General features: G+C 34.4%; 1 protein-coding gene across 1 annotated transcript in view; it reads right to left on the bottom strand.

The window, feature by feature from the left end:
* Positions 1 to 20,493, bottom strand: part of LOC150101725 (proline dehydrogenase 1, mitochondrial-like) — a 234,074-nt gene that overhangs the window by 45,884 nt on the left and 167,697 nt on the right. The window contains exon 9 of the mRNA XM_090399897.1: positions 6,324 to 6,470. Coding sequence (XP_090256023.1) covers positions 6,324 to 6,470 — 147 coding nt within the window. The remainder of the gene's footprint in view (positions 1 to 6,323; positions 6,471 to 20,493) is intronic.

Raw genomic sequence — 20,493 nt, 5'->3', positions numbered from 1 at the left:
TTACTAGAAAAGTGGAAACATAATATTCAACTCATGAGTGTCTGTAAAGAGGAAATAACAAACGTTGAATTAAATAATTTTATTAAATTTAATCCCCAAAATATACTATCCCAGAGAAGCACCTAAGGCTATTAGATCTGTTACTGTGTGTGTTCTACCAGTTGGCTGGTTTGCCTCTTTTGCAGGATTTAAAAAAAAAAATCTAGGAAGGGAAACCAGGCCTTTTTTTTTTTTTTTTTTTTAAATAAGTGCAAATGTCATGTCATCCTCACAACTGTGCAATGGAGGTATGACAAACAGTCGCAAAGAAACTGAGATAACACATTTAGAAAATGAAAAGCAATTATAACAGACAATGATGTAATGATAATACATCTGCCCAAGACCACTGATGATAGAAAAATCTGTAAATATACTGAAAGTAACACATCCTACTGTTAAAAACTTTTCATAAAATTCAAACCTTCTGAAATTCTAAAACACAATTTTGTATTAGGGAGCATAATTAAGTTCATGGAGAGAATTCATAAATATAAGAAAGCAGTAATGTATTTATGCTTTCACTGACCTAAAAACATTTTGATAAAATTTTGATAAACAATCTCCTAAAATACTGAACAACTATGGAGAATAATGATAAGTATAATATATTATACATAACATAATATAATAACTGTTATACAATATTGACTGGAGAGGTAGCAGAAAATTCATAACTTATTAAATAGGATTGTAACACCAGACAAACTATATTATAAAAAGTTGTTTATTAACTGGTTCATATTTTACTGTATTTCTAACCAGCATCAACAGAGCAAATAACATGTTTATTTGTTAAATGATTCACATGTGACAATGAGTAAGTGAAACAATTCAAACTTAATGGACAAAAGATCTGAAGTCCTAAGTTTAGCAACTTTTAATGTTTAAAAAAAAAGTATGACAGTTGTGTAGAAGTCAATATTAGGATAACAAGCATTCTCCTGACCTTGTGTAGAAGTCAATATTAGGATAACAAGCATTCTCCTGACCTTAACAAGTATGGCTGCATTCATATGCCAAAAATTTGGGATCTACAATTAACTCCTACACAACTGTAATACTGCTTTTTTATATCAAACTAAATTACAATATGAATTTTTATTAGAAGCAGAAAAATATATATGGGTACATCATTTTTTTCCTGCTTCTAATAAAGTATACATCCCTGTGTGGTGACTGGGGTTTAAAGAACGGTCTCAATGCAGCCCATGCATGCCGTATGAGACAACTAAAATGGGTACTACCTAGTACCTGGGGGTATAGCCACCCTGCCTCCAGGGAACAAAAATTTGGAGACCTGGTCCTCCAGGTTGGGGGTTTGGCAATGAGCTAACAACCCATTCCTGTAAAAAATATCTCTTGTTAAAAAGCTAAACAACTGAAAGCCAGACTGACTTCAAGGAAATGACACATGAAAAGGAAAAGATTAACGAATTTTGGAACATGGAATATTAGAATTTTGCAGGTAGGGAAAATGCAAAATATAGCAGAAGAGTTAAAGAAATATGAACTGGATGTTACAACAGTACAGGAGATAAGATGGAGAGGAAAAGGAAGAATAAATAAAAAAGATTATATTATGTATTACAGTGGTGCTGATGAACAAAAATTATGGAGTAGGATTTATAATTAGAAAGAAGATAGTAAATTCAATTTTAGGATTCAGGCCAATAAATGAAAGAATTTGCAAGTTACGAATTAAAGGGAAATTCCATAATATCACTTTTATTAACATATATGCCTAGAATTAAAATGCTGGCGAGATTGTGATAAATCAATTTTACGAGAATTTACAAGAAACGTGAGAAAATAAATAAAAATGATGCCATGATAATGTTAGGGGATCAAATACAAAATATTTAATACAAAAATAGGGAAAGAAGACATTTCATGAAGTAATTGACAAGTATGGTTTACATGAAGAAACTAGTGAAAACGGAAACAGACTTATACAATTAGCAATATCAAATCAACTTAGAATAATAAGTACATGTATTCAACATAAGAAGATACATTTGGGGACCTGGATGATTCCAACAACCAAAGAATGTAAACAAACAAATCATGTCCTGATTTTGAAAAGATGGGCAAGTCCAGTTAATGATGTAGGAGCATACAGAGGAGCAAATTGTAAATCTGATCATATGTGAGTTATAATTAAATTTATATATAGAATATCAAATGTAGATCAAAAGAAAACTGAAAAGATAAAGAAATGGAACACTGAGGAAATAATTGATAAATATCAGAAGAAAATAGAATATAATATTAAAACAATAGAAAAATGGGATTTAATCCAAGAACAGTCATAAATGCAGAAGAAATAGGATGGTATAGGAAAAATAGAAATGAATGGTTTGATGAAGAATGTAAGGAATAATTGAATTGAAAAATAAAGCAAGAAAAAAGTATTTACAAACAAACATAAGAAATAATAGAGAAGAATATGAAGAGAAAAGAAATCAGGCAAATAAAATTTGTAAAAAGAAGAAATGGTGGAGAAGAAAGTGGAGCAAATAGTGCAATATAATGAGAAAAGAGAAACGAAAATTCTATAATAAAACAGTTAATACATAATTTTGATACACAAATGATAGGATGCAAGGATAAAGATGGAAAAGTATTAACTGAGAAAGAATTAGTTAAAGAAAGATGGAAGGAATATTTTAAGGAATTATTTATGATGACAGCAGAAATAAATAAGGAATTTGAAGATCAAAATAGTTGTAGCAATGTAGAAGAAAGAATTCAAGAACCAACTTATAAAGAAATAGTGAAAGTAAAACAAATTAAGTTTTAAAACACAGGAGTAGATGGGATAATAGGAGAACTTATAAAGAATGCAGGTGAAATTTTATGGAAAGAAATTTATTATTTGATATTAGATATATGGAAAGAATCAAAAATCCCAAATAATTGGAAAATTGGAATAATCCAACCAATATATAAAAAAGGAGATAAAATGAATTGTCAGAACTATAGAGGAATTACATTATTGAATGTGTGATATATAAAAATTAGAACCATATACAGAAACAACAATAGGAGAGTGTACCAGTGTGGTTTCAGAAATAAAAGATCCACAACTGATAATACATTCATGTTACAAAATATATATGAAAAATGCCTAGAATATGATATAGAACTTCATAAATTATATATTGATTTCCAACAAGTATTTGATAAATTAAATAAGCAAGAAATGATACATAGCTTGAAAACACTGGGAATACCAGGAGCACTAATTAGATTAATTAAAATTACATTAGAAGAATCCAAATCAGTAGTTAAAATACAAAGGGAATTAACAGACCTCTTTGAAATAAACTGTGGAGTAAGACAAGGAGATGTACTTTCAGGAAGTTTATTTAATTTAGTACTTGAAGCAATAATAAGAAAGTTAAATATGAGATGATTTATTGATAATAAATTAATACAAACATGTGCATATGCAGATGATATAGTAATAATAAGTCGCAGGAGAAATGATTTAAAAGAGAAATTTGAAGATCTTAATAGAAACGCTAAAGAAATTGGATTACAAATTAATGAACAGAAGACTAAATATATACAATGTGGAAAGACACTAAATAAAAACATTACAAGATATAATATAGATGAATACAGTTTTGAAGTTGTTGATAGTTTTAAATATTTAGGTTCATTAATAACAACAAACAATAATATATCCAAAGAAATTAATAGTAGAATCATGGCTGGAAATAAATGCTATTATATTTATAAAAAGCTAATGAGTAATAAGATTCTTAATCGTAATTCTAAATTAAAACTTTATAACACAATTATAAGACCTGTAAAACACATATGGATGAGAAAAATGGCCATTAACACAAAAAAGATACAGATAGATTGAGAACCTTTGAAAGGAAAATATAAGGACCAATAAAAGAAGAAAATGGGATATGGAAAATTAGAACAAATAATGAACTTGAAACAACTAACTAATGGTGAAGATATAGTAAGATATATAAAGTCACAAAGAATAGTATGGTTGAGGCATATAGAATGAATGGAAAAAGACAGAGGAGTTAAAAAAAATATTTGAATGGAAACCATTAGGACAGGAAGAAAGGCAGACCAAGAAAAACATGGATTGACGATGTACAAAAAGATCTTACAACTCTAAAACTTAATTGGAAGAATATTGCACAGAAAAGAAAAGAATGGCTAAAAATTGTTTTAGCCATTCTAAAAATAAATTCAGTTATCTAGGAAATATACTTTCTGGTGATGGAAGCTTAGATAAATTTAGATAAATAAGTTTAGATAAATAAGGAGGATTTCACTACATCAAACTTTTTTTAATAGTGTAAGTAGTCTACTTTTGGATGAGGTCCCACTTAAGTGCAAGCTTTTGATTGTCAAGTTGCTTTTTGCCCATTTTGACTTATACAGCAGAGACATGAAAACTTACAAAAAGAGACATAAATAGAATACAAGCAATGGAAATGAAAATTTTAAGGACAAATTATTTACACTACTTGCATTCACAATGCACTCTGATGATGCATTCCACTCACTAACAACTCTCCATGCAAAAAATCTACTCCTACCTTTCTTCACTACATCTTTATACAACTTCCAGGGATGGTTTCTTGTTCTTCCCATTCTAACATCCACTCTTTTTATAATTCCTTCTGTATTAATCTAATAAAATCCCTCAATTAATTTGAAGGTCTCTATCATATCTCCTCTTTTTCTCCTATCCACTAACCTCTGTAGCACATTCCTGCAAATGCTTTCCATAATCAACACTAACACTCCACAAAGTCCTGATATCACTCTAGTCATTTGTTTTATGGACCCTCTCTAGTGTTTCTGCATCACAATGAAAACCAGGTGACCAAATCTGAGCACAATAGTCTGTATGTGGTCTGATCAATGCCTTATATAAAGGCACTACTACCTCCTTATCCCTACATGTCAATGTACTTTTTATCATAGCAGCAATAAGATGTGCAATCTTTGTAACACTTGCAATGTGCCTTTGGAACCTCAGTCTACTATCACTCCATGATCCTGAATCTCATCCACTTCCTGAAGTACAGCTTCAGCAATACAGTATGTAGCATTATCTCTCTGTATTCCAAAGTGTTTTTGGAATACATTCCACTTGCATTTATTAATATTAAAACTGAAAGAATTTGGGAGGATAGAAAATAATGGAGAGATCTGATCCACCTTACCTGACAGTTTTTTTTTGGAACAGTTTTTGCTAAAGAGAAGAAAAAGAGTTACTATTGGTCAACATTCATGTACTGTCCAGTTCTAAATTTGAACCAACCTCTCATCCTCTTCTTTTATTGCATATACCTCTGTCCTTTGGAACAATCTTGTCATACCATTTTCTCCAAATAAGTATAGCCTCCAACTCTTAAAGAAACACATTAACAGATACCTTTCTTCTCCTTAGTCACTTGGCCATGCACGCACACACACGCACACACACACACACACACACACACACACAATACTATCCTGTTATAGGTCTTGAAACCTTTTATGTATGTGTGTGGAAATTTGATATTAAAAAAATTTATAAATAAAAATATTTAAAACAAATAAACTTAAAAATAATAAAAAATCTAATACTAATGTACTATAGGTTTACAATGTTTTGTGGATGAGAGTCGCATAAAAAAGTTCTTCACTATTGTACAATTAATGTTAGTTATCTTCCTCAGTTATTTTCAATATGTTTCGCTTTCATCTCGATCATATTTGTATAGTTGACTCTTTCATATTTGAAATGTATTTCAAGTTTAATTCTTTGTTTACCTTTCTTAAACATTGTTCTTTACAGCTTTTCTACTGATTTTACCTTATTCAGAAGTAGGTAGCGATCACTTTCATCAAAGCTGCTACAGACTATTATGCCCCTGGTTCCCTTATCCAAAAATATCACTATCTACAATAATCTTATAAGTAAAAAATAAAATAAAAAAATCCTTCATTCTATTTTTAATATTAAAAGACTTTTAATACCAACTGAGATGACAAAAAATAGTTTAATGGTCACAACACAGCCGTATAACTCCTCAAAAAAAAACTTGCTGAATAAATAAACATATCATACATTACAAACAATATAGATAAAAAAAAGTAATTCACTCTTTTTTACTTCTATTTCTCTGACCTCTTTTTTAGATATACTACTTTATGATGTATCTGTGGACTGCTCTGTTATTTAAAAAGATTTTTCTTTTTAATTAAAATAAGTAAAATGGTTTATTATTGATACTTGAAATTTTGAACAATACCTTTAAATAACACTGATAAGTGTTAAAAATTATAGCTTTCTCTTTATTATACTTTCTCATTAGTTCTGTTGTAATACGGCTAATAGCTGGTTGGAAATATGACTGTTCTGCATCAATCATAATACGTACATCACTATTTCTGGCTACCTATTGAAAATAGAGAACCTAGTTAATATAAGCAGTAACATCTAAGCACATTACATGTGTATCTTAATGTTTCATTTTCATACCAAAAAAAATCAAAATATTCTTTAATTTTTCTAATACTGATGTAATTTCTTGTTCACTATAAACAAATCATGAAAAACCAGTATACATATTCCAAAAGAAAAAAAAAAAATATATATATATATATTTGTAAAGTTCAGTTGTTTTCACACCACTAAAATTTAAAAGCCCTATTCACTTGCAACCTCCATATAGTCAAATACCTTTTTTTTTTTTTTTAAGGATCACCTGACTTGTTCTCTGCTCATTAACCTGATCTGTGAAGGAAACTTAAACCCACAAAATGTCTTTTTTGTTTATTAATTGCATGTATTCTCAGACTCGTATGTATGTTTTATAGGATGAAAAATGTTTCAGGAATGACCTTCCGCTACCATATGAGACCATTAGTCACCTTCATTTGGGAACAACAACATATAAAAGATCTTTACATTTTGATAATATTTGAACATAATGATATGCACCATTCTTCTAATTTCAGTTCAAAAGAGTTTATACATATGTATACCTATTATTTCAATAAGGAATTCAAAGTAGTCAGTTCTAGGTAACTTCATTTAAGTTCTCCTTGATGATTTAAGATAATGTAACTAAAGTAATAAAATGCAGAATTGGCACGAGCTTCACAGAAAAATAAATAAATATTTTGCATAGTTAGGTCCTGGATAATTTCTGCATGTAAAATGGCATGTGCAGAGGCAGTTAATCTGTGTACTGATCTTGGCAGAACAGTCAGTATTAGTGACTCCAATAGAGACAGAGATGTCTCATATGCAAGCTGCTGCACATTTGGAGATCTCACTTTGACTTTTGAAATAGCTCTTAGTCAGGAATCTTTTTATTTATGTGTTGTTTTTTTCTTATACTATATCTCCTGTTATATGGGAAGAGGCGCATTAATAAATACTTCGGTATTGTTTCATATTCTGGCAGTTGAGTTGACTTGCACATTTATTTATTTTTTAATATGTTCAGTTGATTGATAACTTTACATTAGTCTTAGTTAATGGATTAAAGTGACGAGGCACATATGAAGAAATCTGCAGCTGCAGTGGGGGGGGGGGGAGGCATCAACGGGTGCTGTTATCATTTACCACAGCTTTTTGTGTTCTATCAGGCCAGACTGCATTTAGAATCTGCAGTGGCATTCAGAAATCAACCAAATGTAAATAAATTTGAATGCATAAAACTTCCTAATATTTGGGAAAAACAGTAGTTGTCAGAGGTCCCACTTTACATCCTAGTCATGGGAATGGATATAGGGTTGGTGAGATGGATAGCTGGGTGGTTGATGGAGAGATATCAAAGAGTAGTTTATTCAGGAGTAGAGTCCAAAAAACGGCCTGTGACTAGTGGTGTGCCACAGGGTTCTGTTCTTGGACCACTGCTGTTTAATCTGTTCATTAACGATATAGGGAATGGTCTAAGTGGGACAGTTCACTTGTTCGCCGATGATGCAAAGTTGGGTAGGGCGATAGTGAATGCAGAAGATGTCAAAGTCTTGCAAGATGACTTAGATAGATTGGAGTTCTGGACTAAGGAGAATGGATGTCAATTTAATGTGACAAAATGTAAGGTTATGCATTTCGGAGTGAAAAGATTAGCAGCAGTATACCACATTGGTGGAACTGTACTCCAAGAGATTGATGAGGCCAGGGACTTGGGAGTGTTGGTGGATAGGGAGATGAAGTTTAGGGGGCACATTGCGAAAGTAGCTAAATCAGCTCATCAACTCACTTGGTTGTTGAAAAATACCTTGATGAGCAGAGAAAAACAAGTTATTGTACCTCTGTACCGAGCCCTGATAAGACCTCATCTCGACTACTGTGCCCAGATTTGGTCACCTCGGTTCCTTCTTGATGGGGAGGAGGTTGAGAGGATCCAGAGGCGAGTGACTAAGATGATAGCAGGTCTATGGAATGAACCATATGAGAACAGGTTGAAGATTTGTGGGTTGCAGAAACTAGTTGATAGGCGAAAAAGGGGAGATATGATTGAGACATTCAAATTGCTAAAAGGATTCTATAGGATTAATTCAGATGATATTTTTGAGATCAGGACTGGTGGTGGGAGAACTAGGGGACACCCATGGAAGCTGGGCAAGAGCGTGGTTAGCAGGGGTGTTAGAGCTGGGTTCTTTACTTTTAGAGTGGTAAATGAGTGGAATAAGCTGCCAGAGTCTGTTGTGGGTGCTATGACAGTGAGCGAGTTCAAGGCAAGGTATGATAGATACTGTGAGAATGTTGAACAGCTGTGTGAACATGATGTTTAGGGCCTCCCTCGATGAGTCTAAGGACTCCTGGAGTAGCCCGTGGTAATAATAATAATAATAATAATAAACACTCAGATACACCTAGACCACCTACAAACACCTAGATAGGACTTTAGAGTCACTATGTGTTTCATTTAGTATTGTGTGTGTGTGTGTGAGTTATCTATAATCCCTAAAGATGTCTCAGTGACTGAGATGAAATATTAGAAGCATTAAAATTAGTTTTTAATCCTTTCCTAGTGCTATAAATATTCCATTAAACCTCCAACATGACAGTGTGCGTGTGTGTGTGTGTGTGTGAGAGAGAGAGTACATTTCGTACCAAGGGTGGGACTAGGGATATTTCCCCTCCCATTTTTATCACTTTATATATATTGTATTTTTCATTTATTTTTTTAAATAGTCTGGACACTCTACTCTAGAGACCAAACTTGGAACTTTTTGAAGTCACTTCAGGTCTCCAATGGTCTCATACCGGGCAATGACATTCACCTTCAACCTAAAGCAATCGCAAACATCCATGCCCACAGCAGAATTTGAACCTGCAGCCTGTTGGAGAGCTGGTATGCTAACCACTTGGCTAACCAAATCTGCAATTTGCTAGCTAAAATTGCTTGATGACCCCCCCCCTGTTTTTTTGGAGATGTGAAGTGACTACTGCCATCTTTCATCTCAGGAGGAGGTCCCCAACTGCTGTTCCCCCATCCACCCATTTTTCCCCACATGCTCTTGTTGGGCATGCTTAACACACCATTATTATTATTATTCAGTGAGGGAGCCAGTTTCTGAACCATTTGAAGGAACAGCAGTGTTACATGGGACCAAATCCAATGGTAATATGTCTGTCAGAGGCTTTCTGATTTGCAGGTGAATAATCCTCCTGCTGCTTACTCTGCCAGGTCATGCCTGTAGGGAAACTACGGGCCAAGGTTACACTTGGACTAAATTCTGGGCACTTCCCGTGTGAGTTGTCTTTCACCTCAGATGCATTCACCTACTCACTCTGTTTCCTGAATTAACTCTAACAAAAAAGACAGTCATACATATACTAATGTTTTAACTAAGGATATGAAAAACTCCCATTAAAAATAAAAAATATTAAAATATATTTATTTAAGTTAAGGGATATTACATCCCATATTGTTTCATAGCCGAATAAGAAACTCAAAGAGTTTCATGCCGAATACAGTAAATATATAAAGTTCGGCGAGTCCAAGCGTAAGCAAATACCTGGATAGTGTTACAACTGACCCTTTAGGGAGTGCAACACTGAGGCAACTCATGATAAGGGTGGAGCAAGCTCCAATCACTATTCTTGACATTTCCCCATAATGTGAAACCCAGCTCCTAGGAATGGGGAAATATCAAGAATAGTGATCGGAGCTTGCTCCACCCTTACCATGAGTTGCCTCGGTGTTGCACTCCCTAAAGGGTCAGTTGTAACACTATCCAGGTATTTGCTTACGCTTGGACTCGCCGAACTTTATATATTTACTATATTCGGCATGAAACTCTTTGAGTTTCTTATTTGGCTATGAAACAATATGTATATATCCCTTATATACATGTATATATCCCTTAACTTAAATAAGTTTATGTCGCTGAATTGAAGCCTTTGGCTCTTCATATAATTAATTAAAATATATGAAAAATACAAGAAAAAAATTGAAAAAAAAAACATGCTTCTAATAAAAAAAAACCACTTCCATGTTTATTTAACTCACATTTGAAGCATCACTATAAACATCAATAATATACACCACCACCACTTAGATATCAAAACCTCATCTCCTTTTCTTAACAGAACCCCAATTGATATCCTCTATGACCACCCACCTCAACTGTCCCAACTACACCTTGCATGATGCATTCGGCAAAAAAGGGAGGAATGTGTGCTTTGTGAAATCTAATATCCCTTATCAAAGGCTATCTAACCTGGAATTTCTACTTTTCAATCTGCTCTGACTTAAGATTTTCTTATCTTACTTTATGGCCTTCATTTACTGCCTTTACTACTCACGTAATTCTGACAACCATGCTACCTTTTTGACTACTTTTCACCAAAAACATGCAAACTAATTATCCAAATTATGAGATCATCTTCCTAGGGCAGTGGTTCTCAACCTTTTGAGAGACCACAGCCCAGTAAATTCCTTTTTTTTATAAGACGAAGGCTTGGTCCCAACAAACTTGATTGTAAATACCTTTCCAATTTTTTTTTAAGTTCATACATTAAATCAACATAAGTATTAATAATTAATTACGGCATAATCATAAAAAGTATTAGTACACTTATGTATACAGTGTGGAATGTTGACAAATATTAGTTATCAATACCTGGACTAATGAGATCTTGTAGCATATTGCAGTTTCCTCAGGCCAACATCATTAAATTTGTGCTGATTTTCATTAGCATATCCCATTGTGATTACCAAAAATTTATAATATTCAGTGTTAAATTGATTTTAATGATGTTGGTTTGAAAAATAGGGGTGCTTAAGGGTCAAAGCTGTATAACTGAGAGGAGACCTCCACATAGCCTTTAAAGGAATGCGGAGAACCGACCAGGGCGGCTGACCTAATGTCCAATCCTCACCTTCTGGTGGTGCACCATGTTGGGTATCTACCTGGATACTGAACGAACAAGGATGGGCTGGCAATTTGGGATTTAGCCAACCAAATTGTATTCTTATTGGCTTAAACCAATATACAAAATGATGGTACAACATGACAAAATTTCATGCTGGCTGGGGAGTCGCCCGGTTAAACAAGGCCCCCCGTTGTTTTTGCCAGGGAACCAGGACGAATAGCGAAAAGTCAGCTACTGGAACAGATCTGAAAGCACACCTCAACTCAACATCACCAGAGTTAAAGATCGGTATTATCAACATAAGAAGCCTGAATGGCAAAGAAATGGAGCTAGCTGAAGAATTAGATAAGTACCAGATCGACATAATAGGGGTGACTGAAACAAAAAAGACAAAAACTGGTGAGATCTTTCTGAGCAATAAATACAATATGTTATATTCAGGCAATGACAATCAAGGAAAAGAAGGGGTAGCCATAGTATTCAACACTAAATACGAGACTAATCTTCTTGAATGGCAGGCAGTCTCAAGTAGAGTGATGTGGGCAAATATCAGAAAGGGGAACTGGACAATGACTCTTATTTGTGCCTATGGTCCCAGAAGGCTCTACTAAGGTAGAAGTGGAAAAATTTTTTGAGATTCTACTGACACAATAAAAAAGGAAAAGTTGGTCCTTGTTGGGGATCTAAATAGCAGTGTAAGAAGTGATTGTCAGACATACAAAAATGTTTTGAGAAAATTTGGAGAAAAGAGCAAAGCTAATAATAATGGCAAATACCTGTTGCATTTCTGCTCAGGACATGGACTAGTTATTACTAACACCATGTTCCAAACCCAACATAAAAACGTGCACAAATTCACATGGAGAGAAGTGGCAAGGAATAAGAAAAGTCTCGTTGACTAGTTATTGTTGATAGTGATGTTTTCTCCCTGGTGCAGGACACTAGAGTGTACAGAGGATTTGAAATTGGAAGTGATCACTACTTAGTCTTGAGCAGGATAAAACTGAATTTCATATTGAAAAGAATGACATGTAAGAAAGTTTTAAAGCAAATAAAAGTTGAGTAGCTCTAAGATGTGAACTGGAGACTAAACACAAATACCCAAAGATTATTGACGAAAAAATGAAAGAGTTTGAGAACAAGAACCAAACCTTGGAGATTCAGTGGCAAACCTTCAGGAAAACCCTGATTGATTCAGCCAGAGAGGCATGTGGTGAGGTTGTCTACAAGGATAGAAAAATCAGAACTCCATGGTGGACACAGGAAGTTAAAGAGGCAGTGAAGGAAAAGAAGAAATCATATCAAAAGTTCCTGGCAAATAAGTCAGCTTATGCTCTTAGAGAATACAGAGACAAATGTAAGAAAGATAAACACTGAGTAAAACTAGCTAAACAAAAGTCATGGGAGGACTTTGGCAAGAACATAGAAAATAAATATCAAGAAGGTGGTAAGATATTCTGGAGGTTGTTGAAGAAGCTTAGAAATGGAGGAAAGAGTGCTGCAAAATGAGTTAGAGATGATAAAGGTGACATGAAAATGGGAGAAAAAGATATCCTTGAAGTATGGAGTAATTACTTTGAAAAATTGCTAAATGAAACAAACAGTGATAGTAGAAAAAGCTAGTAGAAAAGTTGAAATGTGGAAAGGCAGCAGGAGTAGATGATATTCGACCAGAAATGCTGAAGTATGGTGGTATAAAAGTCTTACAGTGGATGCACTGCATAGTTCAGAAGGCCTGGTTAGAGGGACGAATTCCTGATGATTGGAGTAGAGCTCTAATAGTACCCATATATAAAAAAAGGAAATAAAACTGAATGTGAGAATTACAAAGGTTTCCCCTACTGAGTGTTTGGGGCAAGATTTATGCCAGTATAATTGAGAAACGGTTGAGAAGAATTGTGGAAGAAAAGCTTGGTTAAGAACAAGCTGGATTCAGGCCAAATAGAGGCTGTCAGGATCAGATCTTCACTTTACGACAATTAGTTGAGAAAGCATGGGAATGCAACAAAGATTTCATTAAGTATTCTGTATTTAAGCTTTGTCAATCTGGAAAAGGCATACAACAAGGTGCCAAGAGAGAAGCTATTCAATACACTACAGTTATATGGTGTCAATGGGGCATTATATCAAGCAATACTTGGTCTTTATTTGAGTTGCAAGTCAGCAGTTAGAACTGAAGGAAGTACAGGAAGATGGTTTAAAGTTAAATCTGGTGTAAGACAAGGATGTACATTATCCCCTCTGTTATTCGTTATCTATATGGTTCATAATGTGATCCATGATATCAGAATTGGAGATGTTAATGTCAGCTCTTTGCTTTATGTAGATAATGTTATACTTCTAAATAAATCTGCTACAAGTTTGCAAGATTCCCTGACTAAACTGAATAACTGTTGTAATAGATATGGTATGAAGGTCAGCAATAAAAAGACAAAGACAATGAAAATAGGTAGAAAAATTGAGTGTCAATTGTGTGGTTTGAATGTGGAACCAGTGGAGCAAGGCATGATTTTTAGTGAAGATGGTAAATTAAATATGGAAATTGACAACAGAATCAACAAAGCTGTTATGGTAGGAAGTCAACTGAATAAATCCATATGGAATAAGAGAGAAATTAGTCGGAACGCTAAATTAGCTGTATACAAGACAGTATTCAAACCAGTTTTAAGTTATGGATCTGAGAGCTGGGTCAGAAATAAAACACTTGACCAAAGACTACAGACCAGACCGCAGATATGAGAGTCCTGAGAAAGATTAGAGGCATGAACAGATGGCATCAATGGCAATATCATATTAAAAACGAGGATATTAGGAAAGAACTTGACATTGTCAGCATCCAGAATGCGTTAGCAGAGCTAATCTCAGGTGGTATGGTCACTTGAATAGAATGGGCGAGGAAAGATTAGCAAAACAAGTGTTCTCTGCCAGGTTGGCAGGGAAACGACCCAGAGGAAGACCAAGATATAGGTGGATTGATATGGTAAAATGCCTTAGACGATAGAAATATAAGATCTGATAATGTTGGAGTCTTGACAAGTAAAAGACTGATTTGGAGGAAAATTGTAGATAGGAAGTTAGTAATGATGTAAATTTTTCATGTAGTAGTATCATATCCTGTACACCCCTTGAGGGTACATGTCAGGAATTTGATGATGATGATTTTCTTTTTGTGTGCCAAACTCAATGGCCTGTCATGGCCAAGTAACTTGGCTTCTATGAAATCTAATTAATGAACTGATAAAGTGCTGCATGCTGCATTATGGCTATCAGTTGCATATGTTCCTTTGGGTGGTTTGCCTTTTGCAGGATGAAAAGTTTCCAGGAGGGAAAACTTGGCTTCTGATAAAGGTTCTTTGCATCCTAGACAGGATTCAAACTGATATTTTTCCAATCAAATGGCAACTGCAAAACTAACTGAGCTATGGAGGTGCTTTAGAGTCATTTCTAATAAAACAGGTATTAGACAAAAGAATTTTTAATCAGATAAGAAAAACTGATTATACATTTAATAAACATAATATCACTAGTGCACACCTAGGGGTGTACAGGAACTGGTGATCAGGGGGTATCCGAGCTGAAGGTACCGAGTCATGGCGGTATAACCATTACATCTGGTTGGAAGGAAATGTCCAACCCACAGAGCTGCATGGAAGGCAACACATAACCACCATGCATACTTTTTCTCTTTCTCCAAATAATGATGAACAATTCAATACGGAAGAATGAGTTATGCACAAGAACAGATAGGACCCCTGGATCTGATCTTGTGCAGTATGTTACCAGGGAGGGGGATTTGTAGATCTATGTTGGAGTCCCAGGAGGATAAGACTTCAAATGATGCTGCAGGATCAAAGCCTCCAGGAAGTTTTGGAGCTAATATAAGGACACAATGTAAGAAAATGAACCTCAAAGAAAAGACAAATATGGGCACCTGGAATGTTAATTCAATGTATCAAGCAGGGAAGATGGCCAATGTGATCAGAGAAATGAAAACAATGAATATATCAGTTCTTGGACTCTCAGAGGTTAGATGGAAAGGGAAAGGAGATATAAGAACAGATGATGGATTTAAATTTATTTACTCAGGAGGAGAAGAACATCAAAGGGGTGTTGGAATAATGTTGGATAAAAGGGTAGCCAATATGGTGGAGGGATATTGGCAGAGATCGGAAAGTGATTGCTTTGAAAATAAAGGCCAAACCTAGAAATATCTTCATAATTCAAGGATACTTACCAACAACAGATCATACAGATGAAGAAGTTGAAGAGATCTATCAACAAATAGAGGAATGTTTACATTTGAAAAATAACAGAGATATACTGATAGTAATGGGGGATATGAATGCAAAAGATAGGGAAAGGAAGAGAGGATGGGCCCTTGGGGCATGGGAGAAAGAAATGAAAGGGGAGACAGACTGGTGGAGTTTTGCAGAAAACATAAATTGATAGTGACTAACACCTGGTTTCCAACAACATGAGAGAAGACTGTATACTTGGAGAGCACCTGGATAGAGAGGTGAAGAAATCAGAAATCAGATTGATTATAATGAAAGGGGAGACAGACTGGTGGAGTTTTGCAGAAAACATAAATTGATAGTGACTAACACCTGGTTTCCAACAACATGAGAGAAGACTGTATACTTGGAGAGCACCTGGATAGAGAGGTGAAGAAATCAGAAATCAGATTGATTATATATTAATTAACTCAAGATATAGAAATGTAATAAAAAATGCAAAAACTTATCCTGGAGCAGACTGCAATAGTGACCATAACCTGCTCATAATTAAAATAAAAATCAGATTAAAACGAATAAATAAAGAAAATGCAACTAGAAAAATAAGATTAATAGTATTGATACTGATAGACCCCTAGAAGTAATCTGGACTGTTCTAAGAGAGAAAATCAAGGAACGTGCTAAAGGTCTTCTGGGTGAGCAGAGAGGAGAGGCTTTACTACAAATTTGACTTTACTACAAATAGTTGAGAAATCATGGGAATATAACAGATCTGTATATAAGTTTTGTCGATTTGGAAAATGCATATGACAAGGTGCCAAGAGAAAAGCTATTCAATACGCTACAGTTATATGGTGTCAATGGGGCATTATATCAAGCAATACTTAGTCTTTATTTGAGTTGTAAGTCAGCAGTTAGAATTGAAGGAAGAACAGGAAGATGGTTTAATGTTAAATCTGGTGTGAGACAAGTGTGTACATTATCCCCTCTGTTATTCATTATCTATATGGATCACATTATGAAGGAAAGTGGTATTAAATATGATATCAAAATTGGAGATGTTAATGTCAGCTCTTTGCTTTATGTGGATGATGTTATACTTCTAAATAAATCCACTACAAGTCTGCAAGATTCTTTGACTAAATTGAATAGCTGTTGTAATAGATATGGTATGAAGGTCAGCAATAAAAAAAACTAAGACAATGAAAATAGGCAGAATCATTGAAAATGTCAACTGTGTTGACATTTTCAATGAATGAATGGAGAACCTGTGAACAAGTGAAACATTTCAGCTACTTAGGCATGATTTTTACCGAAGATGGTAAATTAAATATAGAAATAGACAACAGAATCAGCAAAGCTGGTATGGTGGCAAGTCAATTGAATAAATCCATATGGAATAAGAGAGAAATTAGTTGGAACACTAAATTAGCTGTATACAAGACGGTGTTCAAACCAGTTTTAACCTTATGGATCTGAGAGCTGGGTCAGAAGTAAAACACTTGACCAAACACTAGAGACCGCAGATATGAGAGTCCTGAGAAAGATTATAGGCATGAACAGATGGCATCAATGGCAATATCATATTAAAAACGAAGATATTAGGAAAGAACTTGACATTGTCAACATCTAGGATGCGTTAGCAGAGCTAATCTCAGGTGGTATGGTCACTTAAACAGAATGGGCGAAGAAAGATTAGCAAAACAAGTGCTCTCTGCCAGGTTGGTAGCCAAAACAACCCAGAGGAAGACCAAGATATAGGTGGATCGATATGGTATAAGTGCCTTAGATGATAGAAATATAAGATCTGATAATATTGGAGTCTTGACAAGTAACAGACTGATTTGGAGGAAAATTGTAGATAGGAAGTTAGTTATGATGTAATTTTTTTCATGTAGTACTATCATATCCTGTATATCCCTTGAGGTTATACGGCAGGAATTTGATGATGATAAAAATATGTTACTTTCATATGATGTTCATCTAAATTCAAAAATGAAAATTTATAAGAAATTTCCAAGTTGTCTTAATTGATTTCTAGCATTATACACCCTCTGTCCAAAAAGAAACCGAACTTTTCGAAAACAGAAGAAACTAGTGGCACCACCTGATGTATCTTTTTGTTGTTGAAAGCAGCAACCTTCACTAGTGTTGTGTCAACTGATTATGACATTTGTTTCATTAGAAGCCGAGTTATAGTGCCAAGAGTGACAGTGTGTTTTGACAAACAGTCGGAAAATGAGTTTCAAACAGAGCTGCGATTGACTTTTTTGTAGTGGCAGCCCATACATAAGCACCGCGACACTGCAGCACCCCCCAAGGAAAAAATGAAAAATTCAAATTTTGTTTGTGTTTATAAATAATAACAATGCTTACAACATTATATAAATGCAACACAACATGTTAAAGGTTACAGCGTATGTTTCGACAGTGACTGAATAGTTAATAACTGAACTGGAATTATTTGATTAATGCTTTAGATTATGAAACAAATACACTGCGATCTAATGCACTGTAAGAATTATCATGTTCGACCAATCTCAACTAGGCTCACCGATATTCGTTTGTTTGCGCTTGTGGTTGCACGTTACAAGTCATTCTGACATGCTCAGTTGGGCAGTGTATCGTATGCTTGCACAAGTTATTTCTGTGAGATATGAGACTTTCATTATTGGTGCGTGTTCGTGGTGAGGGTGAACTATTTTTTGCAAATCTTATTTTATTCTGTTAAAATAACATATAATTATTTATTTATTATAGATACAAGGCTGAATTATGATGAGTGTCACTGTTGAAAATATGAAAAGAATTATATTTTTTTTAATTGTCGTTACACGAAACAAATACACTGCGATCTAACACAATGTCAGAATTATCGCGTTTGGCCAAATGCAGCCAGACTTGCTGATATTAGCTTGCGCCTTGTGATTACATGTTACAAGTCATTCAGACACTGCTTGTTTTGGCAGTGTATCGTATGCTTGCAGGCGTTATTTCTGTGAGATATGAAACTTTTATTATTGGTATTTGTTTGTGGTGAGGGAGAAATATTTTTAATAAAGCAATTTTTAATATGTAAATTTATGTATTAATAAATTGGTTACTGATTAGGAAAAAAAGAATTTTTTTTAAATTTTTATTAAATTTTTATCTAACACAATGTCAGAATTATTGCGTTTGGCCAAATGCAGCCAGACTTGCTGATATTAGTTTGCGCTTGTGATCGCATGCTACAAGTCATTCACACACTGCTGCTCGTTTGGGCAGTGTATCGTATGCTTGCAGGTGTTATTTCTGTGAGATATGAAACTTTTATTATTGGTGTTTGTTTGTGGTGAGGGCAAAATATTTTTAATAAAGCAATTTTTAATATGTAAATTTATGTATTAATAAATTGGTTACTGATTAGGAAAAAAAGAATTTTTTTAAAATTTTTATTTTGTATATGCAGCACCCCCACTTAAAATTTTCACTGGCTGCCACTGCTTTTGTGTTAACTTGGTAAACGTTTTATCGAAACGCATCAAATGCTTCAAAAAGCATACGGTGATGAATGCTTATCCCCTACTCAAGTTTACGAATGGTTTAAGTGATTTCAAAGTGGTCATGAGACGCTTGAGGACGACGAAAAGTCGGGCCTTCCAAAAACTGGACCGAGCAAAATTAACATCCAAAAATGTGCATGATTTAATCAAAGAAAACAGAAATTGTCCATGAGATTGATTGAAGATGAATTGGGGATTCCAAAATCAACTGTGCACAACATTTTGACTGAGAGTTTGGGCCTTTAATTCATAAATTTAATTCACGATTTCCCACAAGTTGGCCGACGACCAAAAAATGTATCGAATTGAACAATGCAGGGACCTCATTAAAACCACTCATAAGGACTCAAACTTCCTTGAAACGATCGTTACTGGTGATGAAACGTGGTGTTTTGAGTATGAGCCAGAAACAAAGCACCAGAGTGCTGAGTGAAGACCACCAGAAAAGGGATATCTGAAAAAAAGTCGCTTGAAGAAGTCAAAGTAAAGACAATGCTGATTTGTTTCTATGATTCCAAGGGCATTATCCAAAGAGAATTCATTCCGCCTGACCAAATGGTCAATGGCGAGTTTTATCTCAATGTTTTGAAGCAATTGATAGCAAGAATCAAGGCCGTCGTGTATATATATATATATATATATATATATATACATATATATAAGAAAATCTCCAATTGCTATTTTGTTTTTATTACAAGTGAAATGTTAATGCAAAACATTATTACATAATAATATTAATTAAATGTTTGCTCTATGGGATATCGCACAATAAAACTGTTTATAAGCTCTTCTAAATTTAAATTATAAGCTATGTCCACCACTATCTATATAGTTGCTAGACCAACCAATCTTTCTTGTCTTTCTTGGGTCGTTGCTGTTCGCAAATAATTTTTAATCAGTTTAAGCTTGGAAAAACTTCTTTCCATTGATATGCTAACAGGAATTGTTAGCTAGTGATGGCACCCACTGCAATATGGCTGAACAAGCACTCTTATTAAGCCGTGCCGTGAGGCAGTCTGCCTCTATGCTACACCCTGTCAATGGTACTTGTGAGAATTCGTCACGTATGGCATGAATATCGTGATGACCGACCATTCGTCAAAACGCACTGTCACTCTTGGCACTATAACTCTGCTTCTAATGAAACAAATGTCATAAACAGTTGACACAACACTAATGAAGGTTGCTGCTTTTGACAACAAAAAGATACAACAGGTGGTGCCACTAGTTTCTTCTATTTTCGAAAAGTTCGGTTTCTTTTTGGACAGAGGGTGTAGCTAAATTGAAAAAATAAACTTGA

The sequence above is a fragment of the Typopeltis vanoorti genome, chromosome 11 (assembly GCF_054136105.1).
Source record: "Typopeltis vanoorti isolate ZY-2024b chromosome 11, IOZ_Tvanoo_1.0, whole genome shotgun sequence".
Taxonomy (NCBI): domain Eukaryota; kingdom Metazoa; phylum Arthropoda; class Arachnida; order Uropygi; family Thelyphonidae; genus Typopeltis; species Typopeltis vanoorti.
This window is presented reverse-complemented; position numbering and strand designations above follow the sequence as displayed.